Raw genomic sequence first — 17,962 nt, 5'->3', positions numbered from 1 at the left:
TTACCATAATCGCTGGATTGGGAGAGCAGGCCCACACCCATGGCCACCTCGCTCGCCCGAAATGAATCCCTCAGATTATTTTCTCTGGAAACATCTTTGGTATACCTTTGGTATACAAAACAGCTATTCAAAGTGAAGAGGATTTATGGAATGAAATCATAAATTCATGTGACATAATAAAAAATACTCCAGGTATTTTCAGAAGAGTGCGAAATTCGATGATGTGGCGGCCAGACGGTTGGCGATTTCCAACACTTAATTTAGTGCAATTCGTTAGTCTAGATGTTAATGTTATCTAATATTTGTTTTTATTGTTACATAATTAGTAATGAAAAATTGTTAAAATAATAATTTCAAAAAAAAACATTCAATTCCACATATTATTCCTTGTGAGGTCCAGGGATATGCAATTAGGTCGACTTTTTTTTCTTTAAAAACTAAGCAAGATACTAAAAAAATTGGGAAACAAAAAAGTTGTATTTCTTATTGCTCAATCCATAGAAATAATAAAAATGGCACAAAAGTCAGTGTCATACATTTTTAAGTCAAAAATATTCGTTCAAATCCCGCTAGAGACGCCACTGGACGTGGCATCCAGTTAGTTTTGTTAGTTAACAATTGAATAACTTTTTGAAAAATGGTGATAAAACTTTTTTTCTACGTGACTCGATTCATTCAAGTGTTAAGAAGATACTAGATTTTTTCAAATGTTTAAAATTACATTTTATATTATGAAAAAAATTTCTTTTGATGAACTTTCTTTAGCGGCAGCGTGCGCATACCGTAACAGCCGCGCGGAACCCCATTTTCAACGTCAAATTAAAATTATAAATAATGGAGATAGAGTTTCAGGAGTAGTAACTTTTTATCGGAAATTTTCTCCTCTTCAAAGAGCTTTTTTCAAAATTGCTCAAATATTAATATTTTTTGAGTTATTAACGATAAACTAAATACCAGTTTTCTTAATCTTATTTTGTTAATAACAATTGCAGTTTTTTACCTGCACCAAAATACTTCGAAAATATTTTTCTAGATGTGATTCCGAACCGAATGAGCTATCGCTCATATTTTTAGAACCTTTATCTCTATTTTTCATGTGTTTGAACTTGTTGATTAGATTAATAACGCTTTTTTACACTTTGAATCGCCGAATGGAACATTTGCTTCCCTTATATTACCAAGATGCATATTGATTCATTTCCTCAGAAAATGTATCAACTCATCTTATGTAGTACTCATCGAAACAAGTTCACGTTCACAAATTAGTATGTATTGTAACGAACCTCAAGCCGCCCCTGACCGATATGCCGGCCAGTGAACAAACACATGACATTACCGCAAAAGGAATGCAGTCGGCAACCGCCGGTAAAATTTAGTCGAGTATCGTACCGACTCCAGATTTCGGGAAAGAACCTTTACACTATATAAGTCCGGCTTCCCGACCCAAGGGAGAGTTCAGAAAGTGAATCGAGCGGTTAAACAAGGAATTCAAATAGTGGAAATAAATTGAGCGTTAGTTGCTAAGTGTTGTAAATAAATTAGTTTGTGATAAGTGAAATATTATTGGAAATACATTTGTTTCAGTCAGTTAATTCTTTAATTTGTTACAGTATACACCACATTGAGATGACATTATCTAAAGACGTTTTGATATTTTTCCACAATCGATGGTATTTCCGCTCTTTTGATCCCTGGTTTATCTATCTCATTATTTCGCAGCAAAAAGTATATTTCTTTCATCAGACGACAATATAATTTGATCTACTCGAATAAATCCAATTTTTTTTCAGAGAGTATTCCCGTTCAATTTCGTCGAAAGCATGCCAATTTACGTACCGTACTTCTTTGTGAAAATATCAATCTATCGAGGAATGCCGCTAGAAAGGAAAGGCAGCTGACGATCCGCGCTTGAAAAGACATTTTCAGAACGATCATTCTCAATCTTTGAAGTCTACAATTGGGAATTTGTAATCGATTGCAGATATTCGGTCTGGAAAAAATTTTCTATAGTGGACAAGCGGAAAATCCCAGTATCGAAAATTTTTAATACTTACATTTGTCATCTTTCCAAACTTCCTCAAGATGGTAAAACTGAATGAATTGCACAATATTAACCTCAATGATTCACCTCTACTTTTTGTCGGTATAACAAGAAAGTATGACGATCGATTGTAAATGTCAAAAAATACAAAGCCCATAGAAGCTCAGAACTGGCATTTTTGTGTACTCTAAAATTTGTAGTGCTAAACCTGACCACCAGAGGGCGATGCTAGTACGATGTCAGTATTTCATGTGATTACCAACAGAACTCTAGGTAGCAGTCGCTGACAGTCTTCTTTGTAATTAAATTTTGGAGTACATCCCCTCTTCGATATGATTCAGCCGAATGGTTGTCAGCGACTGCTAGTTACCCAATTCACTGACGTCTTCTTGATTTCAATCAGGAGTAATGAAGTTACCCAATTCTGTTGATACCCACATTAAATACTGACCTCGTACTGCTAGTCAAGCTGAGCTTCTATGGGCTTTGTATTCTTTGGCAATGTGCATATATTAGGTGGGATGAAAAGTTTGTAGGCTAACACACAGATGGCGCTACTAGTATCAAATCCATATTTGCTACCCTTACCTTCAATTCACAGCTGTCGGACTATTACTTTGTGGGATAGAACATTTTGACTGAAGCAACTTCTGTAAGTTTAAAGAAAAATAAAGAAAAGAAATTTCGAGTGTTATTAACGCATTTATTTTCGGCGAAAAAATACTGTTGAGGCCAATGCTTGATGAACATTATTCGGACTTTGTACCAGGAATAATAATAATAATAATAATAATAACATTATTCGTCTTTTCGATCATTTACATGATATAAGCCATGTCATAAATAAAAAATATGAGTACCTATTATATAAAACAATAATAATGGTTCACAGTATAACATGAATCGGACACTCAAGACAGGTACTTAACTGTTACATATATAAAAAATAAAACAAACCCAGATACACATACAACATTATATATATAGTCAATCAAAAAATAAATAGATAAGTACTTTTTGATCACTCCCATTTTGATTTCAATTCAAGAGTCACCGGTAGACAGCTGTTTCAGCCTATTGGGCATCGTCAGTACCAGGCAGGCGGTCCTCGATTGAAGACAAGATGAGAAAAATCAAGAAAGTACTTGATATAGTACTGAAATTGGTGGCTCTTAAATTGAAATCAATATGGGAGTGATCAAAAAGTACTTATCTATTTTAACTAGGATGAAAGAAATGCAGTGAAAGCAATAATCATAACAGTGTATCCCTCTCTAAAAATTCTTCTATGCTGTAATATCCCTTATTAGTTAATAGCTTCTTTATTTGTTTTTCAAATGGTATAATATGCAAATCTTCAATATCTTGAATAATATTATGGCATTTTATGCAAGTGATTCCTTGAATATGTTTTGGAATAGTTAATAAATGTCTATTTCGTATTGCATAGTTATGAACTATTGATTCATCTTTCAGATTGGGTACATTATTTTTCACAAGGAGCGGAGCTTTATATATATATATATAATATATATATATATATATATATATATATTATATATATATATATATATATATATATAGATATATATATATATATATATATATATATAGATATATATATATATATATATATATATATATATATATATATATAGATATACACGATAACGTTGGTATCTTGTTCTTGCAGAAAGCGGGTCTACAGCTATCCCTCGGTGCAATATTGAAGATAGTTTTAATTAATTTTTTCTGAACAATAAAAATGCGTTTTGCCCCCACAGAAGAACCCCACATTAATACATTCTGAGCCAAATGTGAGTAAACCAATGAATAGTAAACAGTCCTGACACCATCTAAACTAAGCACGCCTTTGATCTGTCGTATTGCAAATATTGCTTGATTCAATTTGTTGCTGACATGATCGATATGGGGCTCCCAAGATAAGATTTCATCTATAAACATAACAAGGAGTTTAGCTGTTTCCGAAAGTTGGATGTTGTTTAGTTTCACTGTTTTCCTTAAAACAAAGCGTGAATGTACTGTTTTAGTTTCATTCAGTTTCAGTTGATTTCTATCACACCAAGAAATCATGTCATCCAGTCCGCAGTATTTCCGGAACTGTGATGGTAGTGACATCTGCGAATAGGATAATGAACCTTGTTTTATATACTTCGGAACATCATTTATGTAGATAGAGAAAAGCAGTGCTCTTAAAATGGATCCCTGTGGTACCCCAGGGATAATATCTTGAATATTGCATTTTTCACAGTCACTACCATTTCCAATCTCCCATAAAAAAATTTATCCATTCCAGAAGGAACCACTAATGCCAATGTTATAACTTACTAACCATTATGTCACTATTTACTGAATCAAACGCATTAGCCAAGTCAAATAATATTGAAACTACTTACTTCCCCTTATCGATTTCATTGTAAATAAACTCGAATTTTCTAGCAATAGCAGTTTCAACTGATCTAGCTTTTCTAAAACCATGTTGATGATCGATTATAATCTTGAATGTTTTAGTTTACTTTAGATGGAATACTCAGTAATGATATTTGGCGATAGTTATCTATATCTTCATGTGAACTCTTTTAAGAATTGGAATAACTTTGGCTATTTTGAAGACACTCGGAAACACGCCTTCCATTATAGAGAAGTTAATAAGATTCAATAGAATTTCAGATATGGATAAAATGACATATTTTAGTTGGGACATTGTTGAAACTAGTTCAGGTTCTAGCACTTCTTCAAAAAACATTGAGTTTTCATTAAATGCCGAGACTGTATGTGGTAGTGACATGTTCTAACAGAGCTGCCGAAGCTTCTCTGGCAAAGTGGCAAGCAAAATTATTGGCAACTTCTGTTCAATCATTGATCCGGATACCATTTGTTTTAAGACTAATCTCCCTTTTATTGTCAATTTTAGTTTTCCTTCTGAAACTATTTACAATATCTCGTTGCAAAGTGATTTACTGAGTTTAAACGAGGTGAAATGAGCACCAAGGACGATGCATGCAGCTGAGGCCCCAAAGATGCTGTTACCGACGAAAACATCAAAAAAGTTCACGAAAAAATTTTGGATAATCGCAAAGTGGAGTTGATCGAGATAGTAGTGTCTCTGAGGATATCAAACGAACGTGTTGGAAATATAGTGCATTAATATTCTGGTATGCGAAAGCTCTGTTCAAAGTGGGTGCCGTGCGAGCTCACAATCGATCAAAAACAACAACAAATTGATGATTCTGAGCACTGGTATTAGTATTTTGGGATGCGCATGATATAATATTCATCGATTATACTGAAAAGAAAAAATCATTGACAGTGATTATTACATCTATTACATAGCGTTATTGGAGCGTCTGAAGAAGGAAATCGCGAAAATACGGCTCATTTTGAACAAAAATTAAGTGTTGTATCATCAAGACAATGTAACGTGTCAAAAATCAATGAAATCATTAAAATCACGAAATTTCATTAGTTTTAAACAGAACCACGAAATTTTAGTGTGTTTTCTCCGCTCACGTTTTTTTTTTATTCAGTACCATCATCTGATGATGTTTTAAATAGATGATTTATGTCATTTCTATCGTTAGCTTTGAAAGATAAATGTCATTATGAAATATACATTTTTGTATGCCTGATAGTTATTTTTTTTAATTGATGTTTGTAAATCAGATCTTTATTCATATCATTGTTATTCATATTACGTCAAAGCATACGATCGTTTAAAAGGATCCCTGATGGTAAATATGTTCATGTCTAGACTTATGATGATTTTTCCAAACAATTTTCAAAAAATACATACCAGTTGATTCAAATTCTGAGTTTTTACCTGCAATTAGAGTAAACATGTGACAAGAATCAAAAGATATTATCTAAGTTATTTCCAATCTCCCACAATTTTCAACACAAACTCAAAAGTTTGTTTGAAGGTGGTTGACAATGTTTCGTGGTGTATTTCATCAGTTAGTACTTCCATTGTCTAATATGATATAAATTATTTGAAATCCCTGAAAAAAAAATAATAAAAATAAAACATTTACCGAAAATAACAATTTTATAAAACAAAAAACTGTAATTACAAAGAAATAACATGCAAGCAACAACCAAAAAAAAATTGAAATTGGAATATTAATGAAAGCTGAAAATTAAAAAAAAAATCAACAGAGAATTAAAAATAAAAATTAAAAGATTCCAAACCAAGTTACGTCACCTATTTTTTTTTTCAGGGATTTCAAATTAATTTATATTATATTAGACAATGGAAGTCCGAACTGATGAAATACAAACTCAAAAACTCTAATACTCTTTTTCAAAAGGTTTTCACGTAACATAAACGAATGACCCGTTTTCTAATCGTGTTCCGATTTTTCAACAACCTCCAAATGTCTTCGGTGGGCTGACAGAAGAAATTTACTCTTTCAAAAAAATAATTATTGAACATTGATAATAATAATTATTTTCGCTCATAATATTCAGGTGTATAACAAAGTGAGTAACAATAATAGCAAATAAAATAGAAAATCCATAAAAGGTGAACGCTTGTGCATGGGGATGCTACTAAAACATGAGTCTAATCTATAAAATGTAATAATGAAGTAAAAATTATATATATATATATATATATATATATATATATATATGTATATATATATACATATATATATATTTATATATATATATATATATACATATATATATATATATATATATATATATATATATATATATAGATATATATATACACCCATATATAATAATAATAATAAAGATCAAAGAGTTATACAATGATAATAAAATATAACAATAAAAGTGAATTGAGTATGGGGGTAAAGGTAGAGTTGGGCCCCACAAAGATATTAATCTATTTTTTTTTTCGTTGATTTTATTTTATGAATCTCTTCTGATGTTCACAAATATAAGCAGTATATTCAAGGCAGTTCGAGTTGAATGTAATTTAAAGTGTTCTGTGTCTATGTGTTGTTAGGGTCCAATTTGTATTGAATTTGTTTTCTAAATTTCTCTTTGAAAAGCACCGTTCCTTGGGGCACTCCACATGCAATCACTTGATCTCAACTGAATAAACTATTGATTTCAACTCTCTGTTTTCTGTTCGATAAGTAACTAGTGACAAGTTTCAATGGTTCACCTCTGAAACCTATATTTTCTGATACTCTTAGTAATTTGTGGTGACACTGTATCGAGGTTATATATTTCGTTTTGTACAATAGAATATAAATGAGGTTTCTATACTCCCAAATGTTGACTCAAAAATTCCCTCACTTCCATAATTATGAACTAATTCGTCATAATTGTATGACCAAGATGATACAAAGAAAAATATGATTGGAGACAAATGTCGCAAAACAATTGCAAATTCAACACTGACAGGATGAAGAAATGCCGAACAAAAAATTCAATTCACTTTATTTTCGCCCTACAAACGTTCCGCGCCAACCAGACTAATTTCAGCGGTTGATTAATTCCTTCTTTTTTGTTTCAGTAAAACCCCAAAGTGTGAATATTTTAACGCAAGAAAAATACGTGTCTGCTGATAAAAGGTACGAAGTGGAATGCCGGACTTCGGGATCCAGGCCTGATGCCATTATCACTTGGTGGAAGGGAAATAGGCCTGTCAAGAGGCTCGCAAAAAACGTGAGTATTTATTACAATAAACGAGGATAATCTGCGAAATGTGAGGCTTGGTCTGGAAGTCATTAATTAACTGAACGTGACATTTGCACTAGAACATAAAAAAATGTATGTTTAAAATATGTTTTCCGTTAACCAGCTGTCGTACCCCTACGAATGATAACCCTCAGAAGTCGAAACTTGTGCAAGCTGAAGACTAACGAGGTCTTCCCTTTCAACGTGTGATCCCTAACACGGATAATAATCGGTTCATTCAATATCAATATCTCGATGTCGATTCATTGATCATATTTTTCCTACATATGAATAAACCGAATCAAACACCTCATCAAAGAGTATAGCCTAAGATTTTGTCGAAAAATAGTGTTGTAGAAAATGAAGCAATTCCATTCCAGTGAAAACACTCTATAGCTACACCTCTCTTCAGAAATTGTTATCCATAAAAACTTAGTAATCATGCACTAATCTCTGTTATATCTACTTAGACTGAATTCTTTGAATAATGCATCAAAAGTAAACTGGTAACGTTTTTCAGGGAGCATCATGTTATAACAGAACGTCAATATGGCTTTATACAGAATTCAAATACTGAAAATGCTATCTAAGATCTAACAAAAGAAATAATAACTTCTCTTGACGAATCATCTAAGTGTTTAGCAATTTTTCTGAACTTGGCCAAAGCATTTGACACTGTGTCTCTTGATGCTCTGTTTGAGAAACTTGAAGGATACGATCACCAAGTGATAATCTCCAAGAGAAAGATTAAACTAAAAGAAATTTAAGCTAAGAAAACTTCCTGATCCAGAGGAGTCGGCGGTTAATTTTTCTATAGGGTTTTAAAATCGTTAATAGATCAGAATTATTGAGGGGTGTGAAAAATATAATGATTCGTTAAAAAATATTGAAGACAGTACGTCTGAATAAGTAGGTCGGTAGCCAGTCGGTTCGACGTAGGTGCTTTGTTCACTTATTCAATCGACCACTGTGTTGGTTTGTGGTTCAAGCCGCAGGCTTGAACGATTTTCACTTGCTGTCGTTGAAAAGCATAGCAGATTACGTAATGTGAACAAGAGGTTTGTGTCGACGATGAATTTTCTAGCTGTAAGAAAAAATGTATATCAGTTCAAAACTATTTTTTTTGTTGATAGAAAATGATAGAAAATATGTGGGAATCTGTAGAAGACAGGAAGGAAACAATCAATTTTGAAAGAAGCATCTCTATACATAGATGTGTAGATCGTGCAAAGAAGTAACTTTCAGACACGAACTTTAAAAAAGCCCTTCTGAAACAGCTACCTTCCTGTAAACATTGAATTACACGAAAGAAAAATCTTTCGAAACAAATACTTTCAAATGACCGCTGAATTATACAAAAAAAACTTTTCTCTACTTTGTATTCCAAACATTCGTTATGGAATCAAATCAGATAACTATATCTAATACTCTTTTTCAAAAGGTTTTCACGTAACATAAACGAATGACCCGTTTTCTAATCGTGTTCCGATTTTTCAACAACCTCCAAATGTCTTCGGTGGGCTGACAGAAGGAATTTGCTCTTTCAAAAAAATAATTATTGAACATTGATAATAATAATTATTTTCGCTCATAATATTCAGGTGTACAACAAAGTGGGTAACAATAATAGCAAATAAAATAGAAAATCCATAAAAGGTGTTTTTTTTCACAATATCATTCATTCACTATATTGTGTATAAATCCTGTGAACGATATCTGATTTAATTCTATAACGAATGTTTGGAATACAAACTGAGTAGAGAAAAGTGTTTTTTTATAATTCAGTGTTCATATGAAAGTATCTGTTTCGAAAGAATTTTTCTTTCATTTAATTCAATGTTATATGAAAGTAGATGTTTTAGAAGGACTTTTTCTTCCAGTTTGTGTCTGAAAGTGACTTCTTTGCATGACCTACACATCTATTTAGATCATTCGGAATTGATTGCTTCCTTCCTCTCTTCGAAAGATCACATTTCTTTGTATCAAGATGGAGTAGGTAGTAGAAAGACAAAAACCAAAAATTAGTCACCTCCAAAAATGTAACACTTTCAATATGCTATTTGTATTATTTGAAACTTCAGCTGCTACGGAGAGTTTGTGGAACCAATTGTAAGAGATATATTATGAAAATATTCGGTAAATATCTCGAGAATCCTTGAACTGAGCGTCAGTTTTCATGCAGTTTTTGATGGTTCAAAACCGTTCATAAAACTCGAAAAGTGGGTGGCCCGCGATTTGAACGATCGACAGCAATTGTCAAGTTTCGAAGTATGTTCTTGGTTGCTTTTTCCAAAACGATTTTTTTTTGTCGGATCGTTACGAGTGGACTGGACCAAACCACCACAGCAGACACCTATTGTGAAAAAATCAACAAACTGCACCAAAAATTGCGTCAGCAACGACAACACCCTTCCGCATGTGTCATAAAGCATCGTCTGAAAATTGAACGAATCAAGTACCAAAGTTTTGCCTCACCCACTATACTCCCCAGATCTTTCGCCAACCAACTATCACCGGTAGAACACTCGCCGACTAGGACCAGGCAGAAGCGGCCTTCGTAGACTTCATCGAATCCTGAGCACATAATTTCTATGCTGAAGAAATCAAACGATTTGTGTTACGTTAGCAAAAATTCAACTGAGATATTACAGTTTAAAGTGAACTTATAATAAATATAGTTTGAAAAAGTAAAAAACACGCTTTAAAAGAACATCCAACTAAAAAGTTGTATATATTTTTTTAAAATAAGCTTGAAACAATAACTAACGGAAAATACTAGTATTATTGTGAAGAAACCGACAAGCGCTCGATATACAAAAAATATGGCACAAAGCGCCCACACTTTTTCACAATAATACTACTAATTTTTCGTTCGTTCTTGTTTTAAGCTTATTTAAGGAAAAATATTTTCAAATTTTCAGTTCGATGTTCTTTAAAAGCGTGTTTTTTTTGTTTATTGAACTATATTTATTCTTCATTTTATTGTTTCATAAGCTATAAAAGCGTATTTTTGTCTTTTTGAACTATATTCATTACATCTAAACTTTGGGATCAATCAGTCGTATATTGTTTAGAACAATGACCGTTGATATTTTGATATTTTCCGATTCCGGAGAGGGAGTCTGAAAATCAGCTACCAAGTCCAAGGCAGCAGGAGCGCAATGGATGGTTATAAATAAGGCAGCAGGCACGCGTCATGATGAAAAAAAATATTTTTTTTGAATGAAGAAATACATGTAAAGTGAGTTCGATTTATATCAAGGAGGTTATGTACCGCACAATTTGCCCGTGAATAGATCAAGGAATAATGTCAATATCTCAAGGACGTTATGTATAGCGCCATCTGCCCGCAAAAAGATCGAACAATAATGTCGATAATTCTGTCAAATACAGATCCCGATATGAAATGAAAAGGAGAGTTACAAACAAATAAACGTACATAAATAGAGGTGAAGCTGATATAAAGCGTGTGAAAACGGTTGGAACTTCTGAAATAAGTGACAAAATATCAAAGTTGCGAACAAATGGTTCAAACTCAAAGATAATATGAATTCAAAATATATTTTTATTATGTTGTACGTGATATACAATTCGGAAACATCTTTTTCGAATCATTTAAATAAAAAAAACACTTAAAAAAACATTTCTGAAAATATTACTAAACAAACCCTCTCGATATACTCCGAATCTAGAATCCTTGACATCCGCCAGCATTATTTCTCTGTTGTATCTTGCTCTGAATTCAAAAAAAATCTAATCTCAGAAGACTAGAACATTGCTACGAAACAAGATAAAAGTCCAATTATTTCAGAACACCGCTAGCTTCAAAATCTATAGGACAGCGATGCTTTTCGTACTTGGTGCCAAAATTTTTCAATTTTATTCCTGTCGAAATAAAAGAAACTCATTCTTATTGAGGATTCAAGAAGAAACTGAAAAAATTTTTGATTGTTTCAAACAGACTCACTATTCATGAACTTGTGTAGGTTTGTATTATTTTATAGGAAGTGTTATCATACGTTTATTATTACCCTTATCTGTTATTTATTTGTTATATATGTATGTGTATATGTATGTATGTGTATATATATATATATATATATATATATATATATATATATATATATATCTTTTTTGTTTACTAATGTTGGGAAAATTGTATGTTAAATTACTTGTTTGTTCTGTAATTTTTAGTATTGTATGAAGTGACCACTATTTCAGTAGCATATTAAACACGCTTATTTACTATAAAATTCAAATTTGAAGGTGGGAATATATTGGCATTGGCTTCATGCACTATTAATCGATACTATTTACCATAGGCTAGACGCACACCACAGACAGTCTTCGACTTTGTGGGTTTTCAGTTCATTTGTTATCTAATTAGTGCTTCATATGATGTTACAATTTGAATCATATAGTTCATATTAGTAAGAACATACATGTGAGAACAAATAAATTATTATTATTATTATTATTATTACTTATCGACTAAAAAAACAAACATTTCGATTGTGGTCCGCCATGACAGTCGTTAGTACAATTAGGGAAATGGCAGTGTTCATTTCAGTGAAAAAAACTTCCTAGAAATGAAAAAACATATAAAACATATGAATTCACTACTGATAAACGTACATCAATTTTTTATTTTATGTCTTGACTGAAAATATCAATTTTCTACAAAGATTTCTTCCTAATAATAACAGTTTTCACTGTGGTGATATTGTGCTATGTGACAATTCAATCAAATTTGTATTTTCATTCAAAGTAGTTCACTTCATTTCATAGAACATTTTTTTCCTATTTTTCAATATTCTCCAATTCCATGAATAATATTAATATTGCAATATATCACAGGATTTCAATGGCAGACCTCTCTGAATTACCAAATACTCACTCAACTCTAGTGGTGATTTTACGGGCCCCATACAAAATGATTTTTTTTCATCCTTGCTTTCCGTAATAAATTAATGAAATATATATCAATAATTGGTAGTTGTGTGCTTGCGTAATTAAATCATTCGACTCCATTATTCATTGAATACTAAAGTATTATTTAATTTTGTTTGCAACGTTTCACATAATATATAACGTATGAATAAATGGAATATTATATTAATTGAATTTCGATTTTCATGCAATACATGATGCTATAGAAACCATTTTTTTCACATGACCACAAATGTGAGTGCAACAAGCCGTATTTGAGAATGATTTTTTTCTGTATCTGTAGAGTAGGAAGGGTGACTGTAGGCCCACAGCACTTAGGCCACATGTGACCTTTTCGAGGAGTTGTCCTAGGTCATTGTCTATCCTGTCCTTTCCAGGAAGATGGACAGGTCACTGGAGGCATCTCCTTCATATCGGCAGATGTAGGCCAAGACTCGCCGAACACGTACTCTCTTACTGACGATACCTCCAGACACTCACATAGGACATGCCTGACGGTTCCATCTTCCTGTTCACACATCATGCACTGGGGTGTGTCCACTAGCTACATAGTATGGAGGTGTTTCCTTTAGGAATTGAGTTGGCTAGTTCCGCAATTGTCGAAGTCATCAGGCCGTTGGTGCCACTGGGTTCAGCCGCTTCCTTGGCTAAAAATTCGGCAATGGGATTACTTTTACTCCTGTCGTGTCCTTTAACCCACCTCAGGATAATTTTATTATCTACCGAGGCTTTGGCTGAATCTTGGTACGTGGCACTGTAGTACTAGCCATGAGGTAACACATTGTCTGTTCAAGGCTAATATTGCTTGTCTGCTATCGGTGCATATTCTTATGTTATTGCCAAACATTCCTTTCCTGGTTATTCATTTTGTGGCAGTTGAGATGCCAGCCAATTCTGTTTGAACCAGGCTGGTATTTTTTCCCATTCCCAACTTAATATTTAGGCTCAGTGATCTGTAGTACACTCCACATCCTGAGCCTTATTTGGTTTTTGAGCCGTATCTATATATGCGTAGTGCATTTGTAGTATCTGACTCTATGTTCTGTTTTATTTGTATTTTGTAGGGTTTATCACACACACAAACCTGGGTTCAATTGCATCACTGGTTGCCTGCAGCAGAGTTTGCGCAGTAGGCACTTCTTGCCATAGGCTCAGCCTCAATTGACCCATTCCTACTTCGAGGTTTACACCAGCCGTGCGCAATCTGGGAATAATATTATATACATGTTTCACTTCAATCATTTGTTATTAAGTCTCCAAGAAACTAAATTTTCCTCAGAAATGAATAATTTCATCAACTAAGTATTTGCATGAAAGAGAATATTATCCTTGACAATACTGTCAAAGGTATTAATTTCTCTTCTCCAACTCATTCTAGAAGATGTGACTATTTCATTGTGTGACACAATCAATTCATTTTATCCTTAGGTGTTTGTTGACTTCGTGTGGATACATATCAATTTTCGAAAACATGAAGATTCTTATGGAATGAAGTACACTGATCAGCAGAAAATTTGTTCGTCTCTTCTTTTCGGAAGACCAAGTTTCAGAAACAGTTCCAGATAAATAAAAATTGGGACCAATGAATCTTTCGCCAAACTTCATCAATGCATGACATGATAAATCATAGTATCTTTTTTTCCTACAACTGAAAAAAATAGAAAAATAGTTGATGTTTGCGTTCAATCATTGAAAACTCCCACAAAAGTGAGTTGGCAATTTGAAGACGAACTGATCACGAGTTACTGTCGTTTGACAGTTTCATGTTGTGAAGCGTAAAGTTTTTATGGTTTGAAATCTATATCACACAAATAATCAGTATATATTATATAATAAAACAGAAAATGGCCCCATCTAACTTGGCTCAATCCAAAATCTAACTTAACATGTTTGAAGATCCAATGACCTTTGAAAGGAAGTATCACCTCCCTTTCCACTCAAGATTTCAGGATTCGTGTTCGACCCCGAAGTACGGTTGGTGTAATTCAATTCAAAATAAGCCTACAAAGTGTTCATCATAAAAATACGTTTCACATGTTTTTGGATTCGTGGTGCAATATTTGGAACCTTTGTTGGAGTAATGAATATTACTGGAGTTTTATCCCAACACAAAAACCAAGATAAATATATCTCAGTTCCATACTATCAATACACGAAAAATTTTGGAAAAATTTTCAAGGAACTAGGTAAGAATACACTACACTACATACACTACAGAACCTTTTAGGAAATCCAAAGGACAAAGTCGGGAATTCGGAATAGTTAAATGTAAGGACAGGAAGGAATATTATGGACAGGCTAAAAGATCTATTGAAATGAGATATAAGGAATACTTAGCACACCTTAAATATGGAAGTGGCCCATCATGTTTTGCAATAAAACCATTCCATAGATTTTAGTTCATTAAAATTAGTTAAACAAGTTAACAACAGGCATGTAGATGCCTATGAGAGCGTAGATATAAGTAAATATAAGATTATTATGAATAACGATGGTGGACCAATACCTAATAGTATACCATATAGCTTGTTGAAATAATATTTTAGTTATCAGATTTACCTGACTAGTCGGTCGGTAGCCAAGCGGTTCGGCGTGGGTACTTTGTTCACTCACTCGAATTGACGGCCGTGTTGGTCGGTGGTTCAAGCCCTAGTCTGAACGATCGATCTTCACTTGCTATCGTCCAACTCGTGTTTGGAATCACACGTTGAAATGTAAGACCTCGGTAATCCTTAGCTCGCACAAGTTTCGACTTCTGAGGGTTGTCGTTCGTAGGCGTGCGACAGCTGGTTAACGGAAAAACAGATTTCAAACAGATTTTTTTAAACAGTAGATAAGGCAACATTGTAAAATTAATTTGAAACACTTGGTGATTGAAACATATGTCTAGGTGTTCAAAATAACGGTTTGGTGTTGGGTAATATTCATGTTTTTGGATTTTTTACAATTGACACCATGAATACCAGATTGAAGTAATTAGCACCAGTGCAGTACGATTCTAATATATGAATGCTTCGTTCACCAGTTGCAAACTTTAAATACTAAGTAAAATTCCTCATCAAGATAAGTGAAGTCGACACAAGATGAAACGAGACAAAATAGTGGATTTTCTCAACGAGACAAACGGTATTCTTGTGAAGAATTTTTTTTGGAATATTCTTCCATTAACTCATCTCATCTTTTCTTGAGGACATGGTTAGGCACTTTTAATACTGAATATTGTGGTATGGGGCATTGAATATAAATAAAATCTTTCCTTCTGAAAGATTGATAATTAACATTTCTTGCAATCATTTTTTGTAATTGTCGTAATTCATATCGCTATGATAGTCGCCCGATTTTGCGTTAGATTTGAATTTTAGATATGAATTTTCAACAAGTCCCTTTTCTCCTCCTGCCCTTTTAAAATTGGTGCAAGCAACCCTTCATTCGAATCATCATTCCAACTCTTCTCATGTGTTTGTGAAGCATACACATCTATATAAATAATTGTTTTGCTGAGAACATTTTTTCGCAATTTCTGAATCGCCAGTTTTTTCATGAGCAATTTTCAATTTTTTTTTGTTTTTCTTCATCTGAGCCCTATTTTTCTCATCACTTTCCTGGGAAATCTCCTGTGAGCATTTTCGTCATCGTATTTTTTATGTATGCGGCGTAAGGTGGGAATATTTTTCTTAGTAATATAATAATCGACGAAAAAGTCGTGTGTTGCAATCATCAAAATCTGATTTAGATGCTTTTTTTGTGTTTGTTATCAGGCGTTGAAAAAGAGGATGACGACACACCATTTTCATTTCACGAGCTATTCTTTTAATGCTACCCAAACTTGATCCCACCGCTTTTGCACAGCGCTCTTGGTTAGGTTAGGTCCCTGCTTATGTCATTATAAGCTTCTTGTTGCATGAAAAAAAGTACATTAGCAATAATTTCTCTCGCTTGCCACACAAAATTTTGCGTTTCAATTTCGATTCGAATGCCAGTTTCTTAGAGCGCAGACTTTTGTCGCGGTCTATACATCACCGAAATTGACACTACAAGATCGTCATTAAGACTATGCTTTGATCGTCTTGAAGGGTGCTCTGTCACGCGTATCTTAGGGAAGCCGAGACCTTGAAGTCGCTTCCTAAATTTGACAAACTGTACCTTATTTTTCTAACAGACGTCGTAAATCTAAACAGGACAAACTGGTACTTGATCATAGTTTCAACACTTTTGGGCTCTAGTATCATCCAGCGTAAGAGTTGTGAGATATCAGTAACAATAACACATTGTTCATTACAAATAGGTTAGGTTAGCTTAGGTCCAAAGTGAGTAGGTCTATTCAACCCTCCACCGCAACTCTCAAGGATTTATTGTGGCTCACACCCATTCACACTCGGCCAAATAAACCCAGCTTCTTAACGAAGCCGATTAGTTTGTATGGTGAACTCTAAAATCCTGATTCGGTCCCCAGCGGGGCAGTCACAAAGTATATGATCTGCTGTTTCATCGTTGATGAGGTAGTCGGATAGTCAAAGTACAAAATTCCCACCTTGATACCCGCGACAACCTTTTCATATGAGGGTTTTTGCACCTCACCTACACCTGACGATACCTTAGATTCAACAGTGCAGGGCTTTTTCGCCTCTGGTTTTGGTGAATCATCACTTGAACACAAACGTTTGCTAACCTGCTCATGAGGATTTTGTTCCTCCATTTGAGACGGATTCTGCGTTCGCCGCTCAAGAATTTGGTGCAAGGCGGTTTTATAATGTACCCCGCTCTTGAGGACACAACTCAGTCGTTTCCTGACTGCACCACCAAACCTTTTTTTTCAGGTTCAGTTTTTGGATCAGGAGTTGGAGAGTTGAGAAGCTCTCGCTCCTGATCTAAATATACAGGGAGATCAGTTGGAGTCGTAAGATCGACATCCATCTCCTCTGTAGACTCAGCGTCGGAAAGAATTTTTAAGTTTACTCTGCCCATGAAAGTTCCACGAGTAGCTAGGAAAAGAAGGTCAATCACGGCAGAGGCCCGCATTACCGTGACAAGGCGATGCTACGACGAGAGGGCGCCCGGTATCTCGAAGGTTCCGTAGAGGCAGCTGATGGGCTCAGTGTCATTCATCCTCTCGGCACGGATACACACACCTTAGGATTGAGCCATCGTTGGGATGTCATTCAGTTAGGGAATAACAGAACCAGCGGGGCTACGTGGAAGCAGGTATCCGATGGCCGGTTTGCTCAATCCCCACATCCCAAGCCAATGCACTCGCCAAAAACAGCATGCACAGTGGTTCAGGCAGTAGAAGATGAA

General features: G+C 34.1%; 1 protein-coding gene across 2 annotated transcripts in view; it reads left to right on the top strand.

The window, feature by feature from the left end:
* Nucleotides 1-17,962, top strand: part of side-IV (sidestep IV) — a 794,218-nt gene that overhangs the window by 576,107 nt on the left and 200,149 nt on the right. For both annotated transcript variants that reach the window (XM_074171285.1, XM_074171284.1), the window contains exon 6: nucleotides 7,554-7,705. In XM_074171285.1, coding sequence (XP_074027386.1) covers nucleotides 7,554-7,705 — 152 coding nt within the window. The remainder of the gene's footprint in view (nucleotides 1-7,553; nucleotides 7,706-17,962) is intronic.

Source organism: Leptinotarsa decemlineata, unplaced genomic scaffold, assembly GCF_025532065.1.
Source record: "Leptinotarsa decemlineata unplaced genomic scaffold, Ldec_3_MD MMD2_tig00000010_RagTag_RagTag, whole genome shotgun sequence".
NCBI classification, from domain to species: Eukaryota; Metazoa; Arthropoda; class Insecta; order Coleoptera; family Chrysomelidae; genus Leptinotarsa; species Leptinotarsa decemlineata.
Note: the sequence above shows the minus strand (reverse complement) of the source record. Positions and strands in the feature narration are given on the sequence as shown.